Source organism: Abrus precatorius, unplaced genomic scaffold, assembly GCF_003935025.1.
Source record: "Abrus precatorius isolate BTA unplaced genomic scaffold, Abrus_2018 Scaffold5, whole genome shotgun sequence".
Classification (NCBI taxonomy): domain Eukaryota; kingdom Viridiplantae; phylum Streptophyta; class Magnoliopsida; order Fabales; family Fabaceae; genus Abrus; species Abrus precatorius.
The window spans coordinates 16,056,465-16,074,691 of record NW_020874395.1 but is presented as its reverse complement, the minus strand read 5'-3'; the positions used below and the strand labels follow the sequence as shown (position 1 = coordinate 16,074,691).

The 18,227-nt window shown below is 28.7% G+C and overlaps 1 protein-coding gene across 1 annotated transcript; it reads right to left on the bottom strand.

The window, feature by feature from the left end:
• Positions 1-581: 581 nt before the first annotated feature.
• On the bottom strand, positions 582-3,802 carry LOC113866954 (auxin-responsive protein IAA27-like). Its single transcript, XM_027501783.1, has 5 exons — positions 3,043-3,802; positions 2,106-2,329; positions 1,615-1,756; positions 1,376-1,437; positions 582-990 (listed from the first exon to the last, which is right to left on the bottom strand). The coding sequence occupies exons 1-5, from the start codon at positions 3,498-3,500 to the stop codon at positions 953-955; spliced, it is 924 nt and encodes a 307-aa protein (XP_027357584.1). The 5' UTR covers positions 3,501-3,802; the 3' UTR covers positions 582-952.
• Between the last annotated feature and the right edge of the window lie 14,425 nt (positions 3,803-18,227).

Here is an 18,227-nt window from a genome sequence, read left to right as displayed (position 1 = left end):
CTCCTATTATGTGTAATTTTTAATACTCTGCTTTTAAAAAATTGTCTCATGGAGTCCTTAAAAGGTGGTACAGTAAAACCTAACCAAGCAAGTGCTGCCTCACTCCTCAAGAGCTAAATTAAATGAGATGTAGATTAGGATGAACAACAGTTCCCTTAAAATAACTCCTTTGTAGGCTAAATTAACCTCTGAAGGAATCTTAAATTGAGACAAATTTTAATTAGTCATGAAGTAAATTGTAAAAACTTGTGTAGGACTCATATTCAAGACAATGAATCAAGAACCAAAAAATATTTCTTTTGTTTTGTTACATTCATTAAACAAGCTATGTTATTCATGAGTTGTATTTAGTATGAAGTCAAACTCAACCAACAATGTTCTTTTGACTACCCTGGTACTCTAGTTCTTTAATAAATTTCTTTTCACTAAAAAAAATTATGCATTAGAAAATTAAGCCTAACTCACAAGAAAAAGATTAATGAAGTCCTTATAAAAGTGTTTAATCATATTTTTAGTCAATATGAGATATCTTAACACTGAAATACTTAAATGGCGTTAAACACAATTAAATTCCCTTTAGAAACAAATCAAACTACGATGCTTTTTTTTTTTTTTTTCTCATGCGCAAATTGAAGTCAGAATGCTCACTAACATCAACTTTTAGAGGGAGCAACATAAGTTACAAAATTTACATACTAAAGTAGCTTCAACCTTGTCCACAATGAGTGTGTTTGAAGAGAAGTGAGTAAAAACAAACCTAATTAAGAAACCTTGAATGTCTACAACAAACATATATTGCCTACTATAATGTTTAGGACACCTGGATCCCATATTTAGGATTATACATAAAGCAAGGAAGAGAAGTCCCAGCTTGTGCCCTGCACCTGCCTCTGTCTGGTATGATATGCTTAAAGGTAATAATAGTCCAACTTTCTGTATCAGTTGCATCTTGCTAGTTGCGACTTTTGCATTTTTCCATGGCTCTTGGTGCTGCAGGAATATTAAGCAGATGTAGATGAGTGTACCAATAAAGAGGGGTCTAATGATTTATTTTAGAGTAAAAAAGATGCTAGTATGTGAGCTCACATTAATATTTATATAAAACCTTCAACAGATATTAGACATTTCCATTATTTTAAGAAAAAATTGTAAGATGAAATATACCATTGAATAGAGTTCAAGAAATTGCACTCATATTGGAAGAAAAATTTGCAATTTTTCAATTCAACCACAAGATATAAATAAGAGAAGTGCTAGCAACAAGCTCTTCATTGTTCTCGATTAAAGTACGAGTGAATTGAGAATGTGTTAAAAAAATATGTTATGTGTTGCTTTTCTATAAGAGAAAGTAGAGATTGTTATGTGTCAACATCACCTAGTCCAATTGCTTCAGAACTCTTCATTATCCTCAACCTCTTGCAAGTGTCGGTGAACATCCTAAGCCAAGAATAAGATAATTTGAGAAACAAATACTCTTCAGTTGGTCCTTCTTTGATTCTAATATTTTTCAGATGAAAACATATAATAATGTCCTTATTACTAAATACCAAGAGAAACATCTGGTAGAACTCAATCAGAAAATGCACAGCACTATTAGACATAACATGCACTTACTCCCATGGAACATCACCAACTAGCATCCAATCACCATCCTTGTCTTCATAGGTGAGCACATATTCTGAACCATGAAGCAAGTCCATCAATCTACTTTCACTCAACTTATCTCTATTAGAAACTCCATGGGAACCACATTGACCTGCACAAGTCATTGATAAAAACATGATTAGAATCTGTAACATAAAGAACATTTTATTGGTAAAGAATTAGTTGACCTATTCATAGCACTCCTGTAAAAATTCCCCAGCTCATGGAACCAACCAGCCTTAGCCTGTGACATTTGAAGACTTAGGATCCTGATTTAATCATCACAGATCTAAAAGGATGCCAGTTCTGATCAGGACAAATTCTTTACATTTCTCTCAACAAAATCAAATGAAGAGAAAAATTGGTATAACCAAAGAACATTGAAAGCTATGCACAAGCAAGTAAGAGGGTAAGACTTTGATTGCAAATAGCTAGTAATGAAAAAAAAAAATAAAACTCACTGATTGTAAAACAAGTAAACATCTTTTCCAGTGCTGAAGATAGTTCCCGATAAGTGCCAAAGTTTTTGAGATCCACTTTCCTCAAGTATGGAGCACCATCCATACTGACCTTTACATAAAGGCACCCAGACTTGACTTCTGCATCATCATCATTCTTTTGAGGCTGAGTGGCCATTGAGTTCTTCCTGAAAGAACGGATTGGAGGCCATCCCACAACCTGTTCCCTGATTCACAAAATAGGACAAAATTACACTATGTAATAGGGAGTGTGAAAGGTACCCCAGTTGAGAAAAATTTCTACGTAGAGGTCATATAGATTAAAAAGTACACAACAACATGCAGAATGAAAAAAAGAACTTTCACCATGGAAATTGAATTTTAGTCATACAGGACACTGAATAATCAGAGGAGTTCAATCCAAAATCATACCAGATAACCAAGATGAAGAAAATTTCAAGAACAACTAAATCAACCTTTAGACGATGATAAACATAGAAGGAATATTCCCTAAACTACATAGAGTTAACAAGAACTTTTCTAACACAAGAGGCTAACATGAGAAGATAATTATTAACAAGAACAGTTAGGGAGCAAAAATGTCTCCCCTTCATAGACTCTTATCACTTTTTTCAGTTTAAACTTAAACCAAGTAGATTTTAAATATATTATATAAAATAAATAAATAAAAATTCCTTTCCTTTTTCTCTGAATTATCCCATTTTCTTCATGCTTCCAACATTTTGTTATTAAACACACAAAATTGAGAAAACTCTAAACACAACAGGACATCAACAACAAAAAGTGGACAAATTTTGTGACAAGGAAAACAAATTATTGCAAAATAAAACATCTTCAAAATTAGGCACCATAAACTTTCAAATTTCCAACAGCAAAAAAAAAATAAAGGAAAGATGAGGCTAAAGGAAGGCATAGCTACTTTGCAGCAGGAGCAGATAACTGAGGCTTCTTCTCATTCAATGGCTTTGGAGACTGAGGAACTTTATCTTTGACAACACAAGTTTGTTGATTGGTACACTCAACCTTGCCAGCTCCAACACCAACACCCCTGGGAGAGAACAAGGCACCATCTTTACCCAAACCCACCTCAGATCCAGCATTCCCAGAGAGAAGCCACGTCCCAGAACCCCCATCAATGGTATCTGAGAAACCCCTTTTAGCCCCAGACACCAAACTCTTGAGCATGCCTAAAGGGTGCACAGTAACACTCTTGTCCTCCATAACCACACCACCATCTCTTTCTGGTGACTCAGAACCTGGCAAACCAAGCCTCAACTCAGTAGCCTTAAGGTTCAAGCCACTGCTAGTCCTCTGAGAACCTTCCATTGCAGGAACCTCAGTTAACCCTCCATAGCCTTGCTCCAATGGCACAGACATCAAACTTCACCTCACACTACTACTTCGACGGTTTCCCTTATTCTCAAAATTGGAAAAGAAGAGAGAGAAAGAGGTAGCAACAGAAACTAAGAATGGAGAATCAGAATTTAACAGTGGAGGGAAAAAAAAAGTTCTTTTAAGCGTTGATGAAGAGAAGCTTCTTTGAGGTTTGATGTGTTCTGTTTGTTTCTATATAAACTGATGAATGAAACTCGCTGGATTCTGTTGAACTGAGAGTAATGAATGGCAGTGTAAGTATGTGGTGTAACAAAAAAAGAAAAAGAAAAAATTGGAATATTGAATTAATAATGAGGACCTTGAAGAATAAGATATTGTAATTAATTACATTAATATGCAAAAGAGAATATGGAACTGTGATTGCTTTGTTCTTCAGATTAATTTTGTGAAAAAATTCCTTTGAAGATTGTGCTTTTTCAGTTTTTATAATTTGTATGAATCTTTTTGTGGGCAACCACTCCGACAAACCTTAGAAAGTCGCTGCCATACTTTACCCGTTTTATTATCCTTTCTTTTTTTTAAATCAATAATTTTATATTCACTTGTCATTTTATGTTAAACTAATATGTGTATAATTTGATTTTGGATTATTATTTCAAATAAAGCTTTTTTAAACATAACTATTAAGTCTAAATTTATGCATCTTTCAATAAAAAGTCTTTAATGATAAAAATACATATTTATTGTATTAAAATTATAAAAATATAATAAATATTTTTTAATAAAATTTTACCAATTTTAAATATATTAAAAAAATTTAAATATATCAATTTTAGTTACTGTTTTTTATCGTAATTTTGATAGTCTTAAAACTTATATTTGTGTTAATTTGACCAATCAAAATGAGTGTAAATATAGATGTTATGAGTTTTTTTAACTAAAATTAATGTATTCAATTATTGAATTTATAATATAGAAAATCAAATTAAAAGATTGAAGAACTAAATTGATACACGTAATTTTCAATAATTAAATTAATACATATTTCCATTTTTTAAAATAAATTGTATATTTATTCTAAATAAAACTATAAGAACAACCAGTAATAAATGAACAAATGTCTCTAGAAAAAGTAATAAATAAACTATAAAAAAACTTAAATGAGTGAAAGTTGCATAGTCAAAATTTTGTTAAATCAATGTTCATCAACAATTTATAGAGCATTCATATAATACTTTTTTTTTTTTTTGGTTATATTTTGTTCAATAATTTACTGAGCCAAGAGCTTAGATGCGCTGGAGGCAGCGTTTGGACGAAAGGTAAATGAGGCTACAAAAAGGTAAACAAGGAATCGCAGAGAAAATGATAGAACGAACAGTGTCCTTCAAAAAAGCAATTTTTGCAGCTCAGAAAATCACTAACAATAAAGAAAAAGAAATTAAATATATGTTGGTATGTTTGGATTAAGAGGGTTAAATATAAAAATAAGCTAATAAATAAATAAATTATTTTATTTTATAAAAAATTAAATACATTAATGAGATAAGACTTGTTAGTATTGATAAAAATAAATAAATATAGATTAATTCTGTGTTCTGACAAACAAACAAACAAAAAATCTATCGAAAAAACAAAAACTAGATCAGAGAGTAGAGGATAAATTAAATCTTGGTTCTGATTTTTAATTTAAAAAAATTTGACACTTCTTTCCATAAAATTTTTGTCATTGACCATTTAAAAATTAGAATAAAGCAATTCAAAATTATGCTTCAACTTCAATTTCATGTTGTTTATATAGATGAATAAGTATATCAGTAAAAATGAGATGAAACACACAATAATTAACATGAAATTTTAATTACTCATTTTATGAGGTACAATAATTGTTGGGAGGTAAAGGACCACATACATTAGAAGATGCCTTTAAAATAAATTTACTCAACATACATATTTTTATTGTAGACCATAGTATAGGACACTGGATATATGGGAGCATTCGTAAATTGTCCCCTAAGTTTGTGACAAATGACAATAAGCCACCCCTTTTACTAAAAATTATAATAAAAACATTTTAATATTTGATAGTTTTTATTACTTAATAAATGACAATTTTTTAATAATACATTTATGTTAAAAACCAAATTGATGAGATTGTGATCAAATTAAAATTAGCTACCCTAGTGGCAAATAAAATACCTATCAATAAATATCTTCTTCCAATGACATTAATTTCATGCATGTATAAATATTCATATAATAAACGAAATATTTCTTTTTTAAAAATTTATCATACAAAACTGCCATGGTAACTTTTCTTTCAAAATCAACTCAAGTTGGATTACTATTTATATTTAATATTATTTTGACGAGCTTCTAAACTTGAATTATGATTAGGTAAAATAATTTAAACTAAATAAAGAAGGCTATTTTCTAAAATAAAGCACTCTTTTAGTCTTTGTATAATGTGAAAAATATACAATTCTTATATTTATTTTGTTATCACATTATTATTATTTTCCATCTGCTTTACACACATGTGAAGCAATAGTTTTCCAAAAATAAATGCATGGAGCCAAGAAAATGAAGGTTAAATAGAATCTTACCATTATCAACACATTAAACAAGAGAATCCCAAGATAGGACTCTCATCCGCAAGGGGGTCCCATTGTGAAAATTCTGAGTTTCTTACTTGTAGTTGGTGGCCCCAAGAACAGTGTGTTAACAGCATTGCAATTGATCGAACACTGCATCAATCCATCCCTCAATAATCAATATTTTATTATTTTTATTCCTCTCCTCAAAGCAGAAATTATGATGGCCACTCCACTATCTTTATTCAAAATGGATCTTATTATTATGAAGCTTTCTCTCATGCTATCCCAATCAACTAGCAGTCCTATGTTTGATGGTTGTGTGTGGCAATTTGTGGGTCCAACCTGCCATGCACTTTTGCTACAGTTAAGCCATAATGCTAACTGGATAGTAAGATAAGTCTCAGCTTTTAACCCCCCACTTGTGTGTATCCTAATCTTTTTTCCCCAACACTCAAAGCATCGCATCCATTTGTGCATGGAATAATAGGCTTTAAATTATAGTCTTCATCAATCATCATGGCCTAGCTCTTATTTTAATAGTGCCAATGGTAATGGTTATTTTCCACTTAGGCCTTGTTCGAATCTATAGCCCGCACCACAATATACACTTTCAACTCTCACTATATACAAGCAAAGTGCTCCTAGCATTTTTATATATTTGGGGGTAATTTTTTTGCGTTTAATTTTCTATCTTCTCCTATATCACTTCATAGATTACTTGAAAATATAAAAAACTTTTGATTATATAACAACTGTTTTCAATTAATTTGATCAAGAAATTAAACTTATATAAACTAGCTGGAGTGTTGAACTGGAATATATATATATATATATATATATATATATTTATAACAATATCCGGAAAGCATAGCTCTTATGAATTGCATCTTTTATGAGACAAGGGCAAATAATTTAGGAGACTAAGGATCAATAATTTGACTGTTTGATCACCCTTTAACCTATCATGTCCAGTTGGAGACGATCTTTTTGTTTTATTTTTAAAGTAACAATGAGCCAAAATCCAACCAAAAAAAGTAGTCAAGAAGGACAACATCTAACTTCAAAAAATAGAAAGTGAAAAAAGAATTACAGCTGCCAAACGGGGTTTAAATAATGTCCAACTCCAACATGTGAAATGGTTGTCATAATCGTACAAAAGACTTTCTGGTATGGGGTAGGAGACAGCATGAATCTTCAAAACAACACTCCCTTGACCCCATCTAGGATTTGATTAAACATCGAGTGGAATCCCAACCTCTTTATTATTATTATTATTATTATTATAATAATAATAATAATATGTAGTGTCCTAAATGGACTATCATAGTCATGTATGAATAATGCCACAATCTGCACACCTGACACATTTGATCAGAGAAACCTGGTCCCTCCATTTCATTTGCTTGCACAAGATTCTCCATACTGAAATAGCAAAAGGAAAAAATAAATTATTACGTATATGGCCTTGAATGCATTCACATATTCATGAATAATCACAATTTCTTGTTTGTCACAAGTGTAGCAGTGAAAATACAGTGGTAACCCAGCTTAATTGAGCTTCAGGTAGGTAGAGTGAACCATCTTCTCTCCATGGTCAATCACATATCACATCCTCGCTTTTCGTTTGTCTGATCGGTTTGTTTTTTCAACCAAGGGGTGCTGAATCAGAAATCATATATTTTAGCTCATAAACACCTTTAATTAATAGGGTGTATACCCAAAAAAAATAAAAAATCATTAATTTGGTATTGATACCTACACACATGTATATTGAAAAAAAAATGTGTGTTGAGTCTTTAGATTGTAAGACATGTGCACCAAAGAGTTGATATGACTCAGATTTAGAGATAAACTTAATCGTGCAAAAGGAATGTGAGAGGGACGTAAAAAAATGAGTGTGTAAAAGTAAGACTCCATAAAGGCTACTACTACATGACCAAGCCATAATTGTCAAGCCTTTTTGCAGAACTAAATGAAACCATGCATTGCATGGTTACTACAAAAAGGAACATCGACCAAATACTGTACACATACAATTAAGGTCACTCGTTGTTTAGTAATTAACTACTATGGAAAGAACCAGTCCTTAATAGTAATGATCATTAGTAAGAACTCTCTGAGGAAACCATCAATGATATAAAGATTCAAAATTAAGCATATGTTGGCACTAACATCAATTTTTTGGAACAGAAATAAACGTCTCGATTCTATATATGCTGAAATTATCATTTCACGACCTTTGGTCTTCTAATTTCATCATGTAGCATAGGGAAGTTTGTAAGTTACAAATTTTCAATGCAATCCAAACACACCACACTACCTTAGTCAGGTCTTGTTTATGTTCAATGGAATGCCTATTCATACCTTCACCACAGGGGGAGTCATATCAATGTTCATGTATGGCAAGGATACAAGCTTGTCATGTAGCACACTATATAGTGGATACTGCAAAAAGCCTGCAGGTTTTAATGCATTCCAACTTGCATTGCAACCATGGAGGGACCCTTCATCAAAGATGAATTATTGGCACTCAAGGGGTCTGCACCTTACTCCATGTACTATGATTTAACTTGAAACTTAAGGATCACCACAATTCTGTTGTAGCAGAAATCCAAAGGATAATTATTTCATAGTGCTGCTGCAACCTTTTTCCACCTGGACCCATAGATTTTTTTATTTTTTTTCAAGTAATGGTCACTTATATGCCATTATGATTGGACATTGGTTGGTTATTGGAAATTATCAAAATGAACTTGAGGCAGGAAATGAGGAACATGATCAAAGAGGAATTCATTGCTCATTTACCAAAGTAAAACCTCTACTTCTGTCTTATCGGTATCTCGAAATCAACAAGAATGCCCCTACCTTGTACTGTTGTAGAGAAGTTACACAGTCCTTCTTAGTCTAACAATTATGTACTAAGTTGGATTTATTTCTGATATTGTTGTCTCTAGCTCGGATTGAATGAATGGCAAAGAAAGATCTTGCATTGGAACATTCAGTGAGTTTTGCTGAACCTTGATTTTGAATATTTTCTTTATTATTGTGCCATTTCATTTATTTTTCTTTTTATAACTTGCTAGAGCTGCATGCCATGATGCCATACCATGGTCAAAAGTTCAGCCATTGCAAGCTAGACTGATCAATTATCCACTTCAGTGCTTGTTTTTTCAGAAAGAGAACTTTTATTACAAAAAGTGCTATTAACCAATTGTATCTCATCTCATACAATGAGAACTGTTATATTTTATTGCAGTTCAGTATGTATATTAAGATCTGACACAAGTCACTATTGAAGAGATTAGAGATCCTTTTGCTGTAAATAATAATATGCAGTTACAAAGAATATATAGTATAATATGTTAGATCTTTGACTATTTGGATCACATACAACAAATAGTATTTTAATTTATCCATTATCACGATGATACATTAATATCCATTTTTTCTCAATTTATAAGATAAGATTAGAAACTAGGATTTAACTCATTTTTAAAATTTAAATAAAAGACTATTATAAAAATTTTTTAACCAATATAAGATATATATATATATATATATATATATATATATATATATATAGAACTTCCTTGCCTATGGATGGAAAACACGGAGAAAGAGACTTCTATGATGTACCCGCTGATGTTGGGAAATAATAGTATTACACGACGTAAAAAATTATAAAAATTCATATAATGAACAGAACGAAAACATATTTAAAATAATAACTTTGAATATTTTGGAATTTTAATTACTCATATTAAGAGAGTTGTTAAATTTTCAGTTCTATGAATCTCCCATAGTTTTTTATACAAAATACTTTTTTATTTATTTTTCTTTTTTAATTATACTCCTTCTGGAAATACAATGTTATCAATTAATGGTTCTTTTCCATTAAAAAGGAACTAAGGAAGCCATTTTTTTTAATCAGTAACGTAATTTAGTAATCATTTGATTAGTTCTTTATGTTTTTGGAGGGTATTCTATTGAAGATTGTAATAAAAATAATATCACCAACTAATTAACTCAAAATGTTAAACTATGCCATGAATAGCTATATTAACAGTATTCTCTGCTAAAATGCTCTGAGTAGTCAATTGATAGAAGTGCTTCGTGGAATATGACTTTTGGGGACAATTCATGTCATAGAAAATATGCACAAAAGCTACATCTAGCATACTCATCAAACCAAAATGTTATTATATGCTATTATCACCAAATAAGAAAAAGAGTGGAAATATGAGTAACAAGTGGAACTAATCAATTTTTTCCTTTATCATTTAAAGATGTCAAACTACAAAATACATAAAAATAGGTAAAGATAAAAAAATAAAAAAAATAGTCTTTAAAGATTATATCTTAAAATGACGCGAGAGAAACATGCCTCCATTTTTTTTTTCTCAATTTTTTTATATTTTAGAAAGTTAACGATAATGAAACTACCAAGATAATTGAAAAATTGATGAGAACAAGCTAGGGCAAATATTTAATTGCCATATATATCTTAAGACACAGAAGGAGCACTTCCTACTATATTTATTGGTTGATTCATAACCAATGAGAAACATCCACATTAAATATATATATATATATATATATATATATATGACTTGTATATATGATGATCCACGATAACAAATATTTCTTCCTATTGATGATTGGCTCAAAGAAAAAACTTAGATCAAACCCAACTTTTTATTTAGAACTTGGAAATTGAAATAGTTTAAACCTATACATTTGGTCATATATAGCACAAGTTTTCACGACCCAAAACCCTGCCAAACAGACAAAAAGTTCGCTAGAGTCGAAATCTGTCATAAATTTATAAAGTATATAAAATGTTGCACCTTTACCTAACTATTTAAACTTTTTGGCTTTAGAATAATTAGTGACCATGACATAATTAATATCAGACTCAACATAAATATAATAAAGTGGTCTAAATTTTGAATCTTTTTTATTTTCTAATTTTTTTAAAAAATAAACACAAAATAAGTAAGTTTGTGCATTTTCAACTGTTCGTACCACAATACTCTTTGACCAGTCAACCAATGTCTGAATATCAAGGCAACAATTTTATTGATCGTGTGAGTAATGGCAGTGGTACTGGTCATTTTCCCTCGTCTGAAATCAAATCACTTAAAACTAAGAAAAAGTAGAAAGGGTTAAAAATCACTGAAACGAATCTTTATTTCCCTATTCAAACTGTTCATACGCTTAATTATTTTAAACTAGAATATGAGGTGCCTAATTAACCAGTAGATGACTTTTCTCCCAATTTTAAGCACCTAAGAGGAGACAGAGACTTTTGTTTTACCATATTGTTTAACTACGTCCATGCATAAAGATTTATTGTGAAGACAGGTTAGACTTTTTCAAGATAATGATATAAATGGCTTCGACTGTTTTTATGTTAATAATTATGCAAATTGATGCACTTAAATTGGTTTTTGCTGTGACAGAAATTGATTCTGAGAACTACACAAACATACACCTTGAATGTCTGTTTCATTTATAATTAGAAGATTAATTTATATATATTTTTTAATAAAATATATATATTAACAAAAAAAATATTATTAAAATTAATTTTAGTTCATATTCTATTTATATTTAATAATTTAAAATTAGATCTACTTAATTTTAAAGCATAAGTACCGGAAATACATGTAAAATTCAATGTTTTAATTAGTAGTCGAGCCGCCAATAATTATCTCTGCAATATATGTATCTATTTTTTTATCCAAACTTGTTAAACAAAATGATTAAAATATTAAAAGAATTTTTTATTAATATATTATTAAATGCACATTTATCATAATTTTTAATATATTTTTCCGTAAAATTTTTAATAAATTTTAACTTCTTTAATCACTACCATTTAGTTAACAAGATCATGACAAATTAAACAAGTTTTTAAAAGTGGAATGTGGACAACGAAATCTAGATTAAATGAGAGACCCTTCAATTGGCTCTATTCCAGTTTATTCCAGGTTTAAACTTTATTGAATCATATCATTAAATTATTTTATATACGATATCAATGACATAATAATAATGTTATATATTATACATAAACAACAATTACCTTCAAATTACACCTGATTATCAATTATCAAAGTTTATTATTTGATTAAAGGTATGTTGTAAGTAGGATATATAACCATTGAGAAAGGTTGCTGTATAATTTGATTCTGGCAGTATGTGGCCCATTTACCAAAGAAGCAGCATCTCCATTGCACAATTCCCCAATAAAATGGGATCTTGGCACCAGAAAACAGTTTGCTCCCAGTGATGTGCGTAATTAGTCAAGAATGATTAACGTGGATGAAGATGATCCTGAATTTGAGAGTAGCTTGCACATCAACAAATTCTTGGACAATGGGAATATGATGACACCATTGTAGAATCTGCTACCAATTTTTTAATTTGTCAAATGACTTGGAAGGTATCTATCGTTACATTCTCATAATATTTGTTTATATAACTAATGATTAATTTCACAACCAATGAAAATATGAATAGGAAGCAATTTATCGTTGCATTCTCATAATATTTGTTTATATAACTAATGATTAATTTCACAATCAATAAAAATATAAATAGTAAGTAATTTAAGATCGCTTAAGTAAAGTTTTGGGTTTGAATTTTTTGTATATATAAAAGAATCTCAGTCAGTGGTAGACTCACCAACCATATTCAGATGCGTGACTTGGGTCGGATTCAGATTAAATCAAATAAAAAAAAACAATATTATTTTGACAAAATAACAAGTGATATGTAGACATTAAAATTACATCTTAATCAGGATTATATAAAATTATGCAACTTCAATGTGAAGCGCCATTGGAATTGCTATTAGATACGATTCTGGGCCGAAGAGAACCCACAATCTGTTTTACGCTGGGCTCATATCATGATGTGAAGTCCATATCGAATTGGGCCTCCAGATAGTGTCCAATGTAAAACAAGTTCAGTTATGGGAAAAAAAAAACACGAAATTAAATCAATATCTATTACCAAAGTTATTTATTGCATAAAAACAGACAATCAAGTTTATTGATTTGCCCAGCTATGTGTTCTAAACTAAAAGTATGCTTTTATTTTCATATGGGTATGGGTGAGAATTTATAAACTTAATTTTATATTATTTTCTTTTCGTAAAAATAATTTAAGATTAAAAAAAATTCCAATGAAGTAATTTGTATTCGGTATCTTAAAAGTGATTTTGGCTGATGAAAGAAAAGTGATTAACTCAATTCACCACAAAGTATAGTTTTTGCTTCAACTCAAGCAGGATTTTGAGACCAAATTACATGTATTCAAAGCAAAGTATGGTTAAAATGCAGATCCAAACATAGCTTTAATCAATAGAAACAATCACAAAATTATCTTTTTTCAACTTGGGAAATTTATAGAGAGGATTGGGCTTTTGACAGATATTTAATTGCTTTCAAATTAGAAAGCTTGAATTGTAGATTATAATATATAGAAATGCGAAATCATGAAGAAGCTTTTTTTCCCCTTATGAACTGTTTATAATGGAAATAAAGTATTTCCACGAGGTAAAGATATATAAAATTATCTCGAAAGTAATGCATGTTTTTAACGGTATGTTGCCTTTAGCAATGTCAAAAGATTAATTCGTTTGAAAACAAGAAAACATGGAGTCAACAAATTTTACTTTTAGGAATAATTAAAGTCAATATAGGTCATAATGCAAAAAGGATCAACAAATTGCGACTCCCAAATAAAAACTATCACGAAAATTTAGGATACACACATGCTTTTGCCTTCAATTTTGCTAGCACTGTATCGTTAATTTTATTGATTGCTGCAAATGCACTTCTTGGCTATGGTAACTTTCTAGTTAGAACTTAGAAGAAACACCTAATTTTTTTTATCTTTTTCTTTCCTTACAGTTACCTAATAATGAAAAGTATGGGAATCCTAGTTTCTTCAATAAAGAACGAGTTATTGGAAATGTATGAAATTTTTAAAAATTTATTAAAAATTATTTCTTATACATTTATATCTTAAATTTAATAAATATTTTTTACTAAAAAATTTAGATATGCTTAAAAGTAAGTCTAGGTTGGTGTTTATAAAACTGTTTTTTAAATATTATACTGTTCGTTAAAAAAATTAGTTGAACATCACTACAATATAGTCTCTCACTTTGTGATATCTTCATTATTTTTTTTTCATTTAAGAATAATTTTAAATCCTCTTACATTTTATTATTCTCAAAAAAAATTTATTATTAAAATAAAAATATATTAAATATTTTATATTTTTAAAATTATAAATGCATTCACTTTTTATTCAGTATTTATTTTATAAAAAAAACATGCTATTTGAGCCTGGGTTAAAATATTAAAAGTAAACATATTTTATTAAAATATAAAAATATACCTATTCTGTAATTTTAAATACATTCTAATGTGATTTAATAAATTTATTATTTAACCGGTGCTAAAATCCTATTTTATAAAGTATTTTTTCTAATATGTATGATAAAAATGAATGAATAATAATTTTTTAAAAATTATAGTATTTAATACTTTTAATATATTAAATTTCATAATTTTTAATAAAAAAATCTTTTATACAAATATTTATTTTATATCCTTGATTACAGATTAAAAAATATTGATGAAATAGTAAGAAAATTAGGAAAAAGACATTTAAGAAGATATAGCAAATTGTTTTAAGAAGAAAAAGAGTATATAAAGCGGTTACCTTTTCTCAATATATGAATGTGTTCCTATGTAGGTTGTAAAATTTGAAACAACAGAATCCATATATATTTATAGATAAGCCAAAATTGAAAGAAGTGCATGTGTAGGCATAGTTTATTAATTAATAGGTCAGTATAAGTAGGATTAGACTATAAAAAGTTATTTGAAAAAGAAGCACTTTTTAAGTCAACAAGAGTCCTCGAGTGCCCGTGACAAGCATAACGTTGTAACAAGTCAAAACAAAAATCCGTGACACGAAGAAATGATTGAATTTATGATTAGGGTTAATGTTTAAGATAAATGAGAGCACACTCAGTACTGAATCTTCTTTCTATGTTGAAGTGGGGAGCATAGAAAATTCGAGGTTGGGTTACTTGGCAATTAAGATGTGTAAACACCAAGCATTCAAGCAACTAGTTCCTTCCCTTCATTAGTGTACCTCACCCAGAAATAATGGTAAACTCTCTTATGATCACCTTCCATTATAATTCAACATCTAGGGTAATAATGAACAGTGCAATGCATTTGAGATTTTACTAGCAATTTTGTGTATGTGTGTGAAAAAGTCTAAACACATGTAGTATATATGAAAAGATATCAATGAAAAATCATTAACAAAGTTTAGATTTAATGCATTTTTGTTAATGCTATTCAATTTGATCAATTAGGCCAATCTTATTAGCTGGATCTAAATATTACACAGCTTATTTAGTGACATTACCATCCTGTTATGTGAGATTCTCAAGAGCAAGTTTCCATGTGTTGTCTCATCGCGGAGAAGGGATATGGTTTAATAATAAATTTACAGTTAATAAACAACACATAATGGATAGTAACTCTAGCCCATGTGATTAATTAAGGAAATGTATTTAATGCCATGATTAATTTGATTTGTTTTAAACATTCCCACAAGCAAAATCAAGCTAATTATCCTCGGCTTGATCAATTTGATTTGATCTTTACCTAAGTATTTAAGAAAATTAATTTTTGAAAATTGACTAGACTGTGTGAGAGTACACTCTTTAAACATTATACTTAATCTTCCTGAAAATTTTATTACATTAAAAAATGATAATAAAACTAATATTTTGTAATGACAAGTTATCCACTTCATTTGATCAAAAGTTCATACGGTATTCTCTTAAGGGATTTTATTTAAGGAGTTTTTTAAGGTAAAAGAGAGAGAGAGAGAGATATTTTTTTTATTTAAAGCTTATATATCAATTATCATAGCAAATAAATAAATAATATATTAAATTTATACTAATTTATTATTTTAGATATTTTATTTTAAAAAATAACAAATAAAATAAATATATTTTATAATAATTTTACCCTCTCCACTCTACTCAAAATCCTTCATTCCAAATAATCTGTAAGACAACAAATCACATGCCTTCAACATGGTTATATTTTTAATTTACACTTTCCGTGTATATTATTGTACTTTCTTCTTTCATTCTCATTTGCAAATATATATATATATATATATATTAGTGAATAAATTTAACAAAATAATTACCAAAAGAAATAAATATAATAAGAAAAGCATTCTGATGTGTAATTAATAATTATCGTTGTAAAAGTAAACGTTGTGATACATATCATGATTAGCAGGTTGAAGAGGTATTCTCTTCGTTCTCTCAACTAATTTGGTGGATGTTAAATTCAGTGTGTCTAAGGTTAAGTAATCACCTTTTGACAATATATTGAAAAATATTTGGAAAAATAATCTAATATACAAAATGTTTTTAAATTATAGTTCACATCTTATGATTTGATTCAACGAAAAAGTATTATTCAAATCAAGATTTATGAGTCAAAATCATGTTCAAACACAATTCAACAATAATGTTATCAAACATATTATTTAAAAATAAAAAAATGTGTATTACAAAATTTAAGTAATGTAAACTATAATCTAAATGTGCACTTAATTCTTTTTAACAGCATGATCATCTTGTTGTCAAGACAAAATGATTTAGGATGAAGAAATGAGATCTTAAGTATCATTAATAATAGTAATTATAATAATAATTTATTCCATTACTTCAACGTAGGGTTTGAATAAATATAATTAATGTAGGCTATACATGTGTAAAAGAAAGAGATATCAATTAGCAGAGATTGATTTGAATAGCAAGTAATTAAGTATTGTTTAAATAAAATTTTGAGTTTAAATTTTTGTATATAAAAATTTTTTAATAATAAACTCATTTACTATATTAAGTATGCGATTTGGATTTGAATTAAACTAATTAAAAAAAAAGTAAAAATTGATAAGAAAAGGGGTGTCATGTATGAGGTAAGAATGACATGATAATTACATACTATTAAAGAAAGAAAAACTTAAAAAATAAAAAATAAAACAAGTAAGAGAAATAATTACAATGTGGGTCCTTAGTTGATTTGAGGGGGCTGAGAGGGAAGGGTGGATGACCCTTTTGCTTTATAGAAAGTGAGGCAAACTGGGCCCAACAATGGGCCCACTTCTTTAGTAAGTAATAAGAAGAAGAGACCAAAATTTTGAAGTCACTTTCAGAGATGAAAAGCTAAATTGGAAAGAGTTTTGTTTGTATAGAACTCTTTTACGGACGATAGCCCACTCTTCTGGGCCCACACACCTCTCCGTTACGTTCAAAATTACTTTTCGGTCAAATTATCACTTTCCCTCTCCCTTCTTCTTTGTTATATTTTAATACGAAAACTGTCAATATTTTCTATTATTTTTTGGAAATATTTCTATTTAATTTTTAAACATTAATAGTTTAAACTAGGAGTGCACTTGGACTGAGGTATTTGAGCTAAAAATAATACTCATGTCTTAATCAATAAAATAAAAACAGTTGATTTGGATCAACCTGAGTCAAACCAATCCAACAAGATTTGAATTGGATCATCATGTTATTGTTTTCTTTATTAAAAACATAAAAAAAAATATATAGAAAATTTATTAAATATTTAAAAAACATATTATTTATCTTAACTCAATAACAATACTTCAATATAGTCAAATATAACATTAATATTAAAAAAATACAACATTAATAATCATGGAATTCTTAAGTAATGGGCATTTGATGAAACATATTTCTGTTACATAGTGATATAAATCTTAAATTTTCACATACATTAGTTTGATTGGGGTTATCAATTCTCACATGCTTAAACTTAATATTCAAATTAAATATAATTAGAAATTACTTCTTAAATTAATACTAATTCAATTATTCAGATTAATATGATATTTTGTCATTGGTTTGAATTGTATTTATCAAATTTGTGAATAGTCTCATACTTACTAGCTCCCTTAATTTTAACCTTTAATAATTATTAAATGATTAGTTAGTTAATTATAATTTATTATTATCTAAATATATTTTTGATCTCGATAAGTATCTCAAAATAAAATTTTAATTTCTAAAGATTTTTTA

What these genes read in the sequence shown, in the direction of transcription:
- LOC113866954 (XM_027501783.1), bottom strand. Translation starts at nt 3,500, where the DNA reads ATGTCTGTGCCATTGGAGCAAGGCTATGGAGGGTTAACTGAGGTTCCT. An exon ending in GTTTACTTGTTTTACAATCA is followed by an intron (nt 1,757 to 2,105) that starts GTGAGTTTTATT and finishes TGACTTGTGCAG; the next exon opens with GTCAATGTGGTTCCCATGGA. An exon ending in GTTGGTGATGTTCCATGGGA is followed by an intron (nt 1,438 to 1,614) that starts GTAAGTGCATGT and finishes TTCTTGGCTTAG; the next exon opens with GATGTTCACCGACACTTGCA.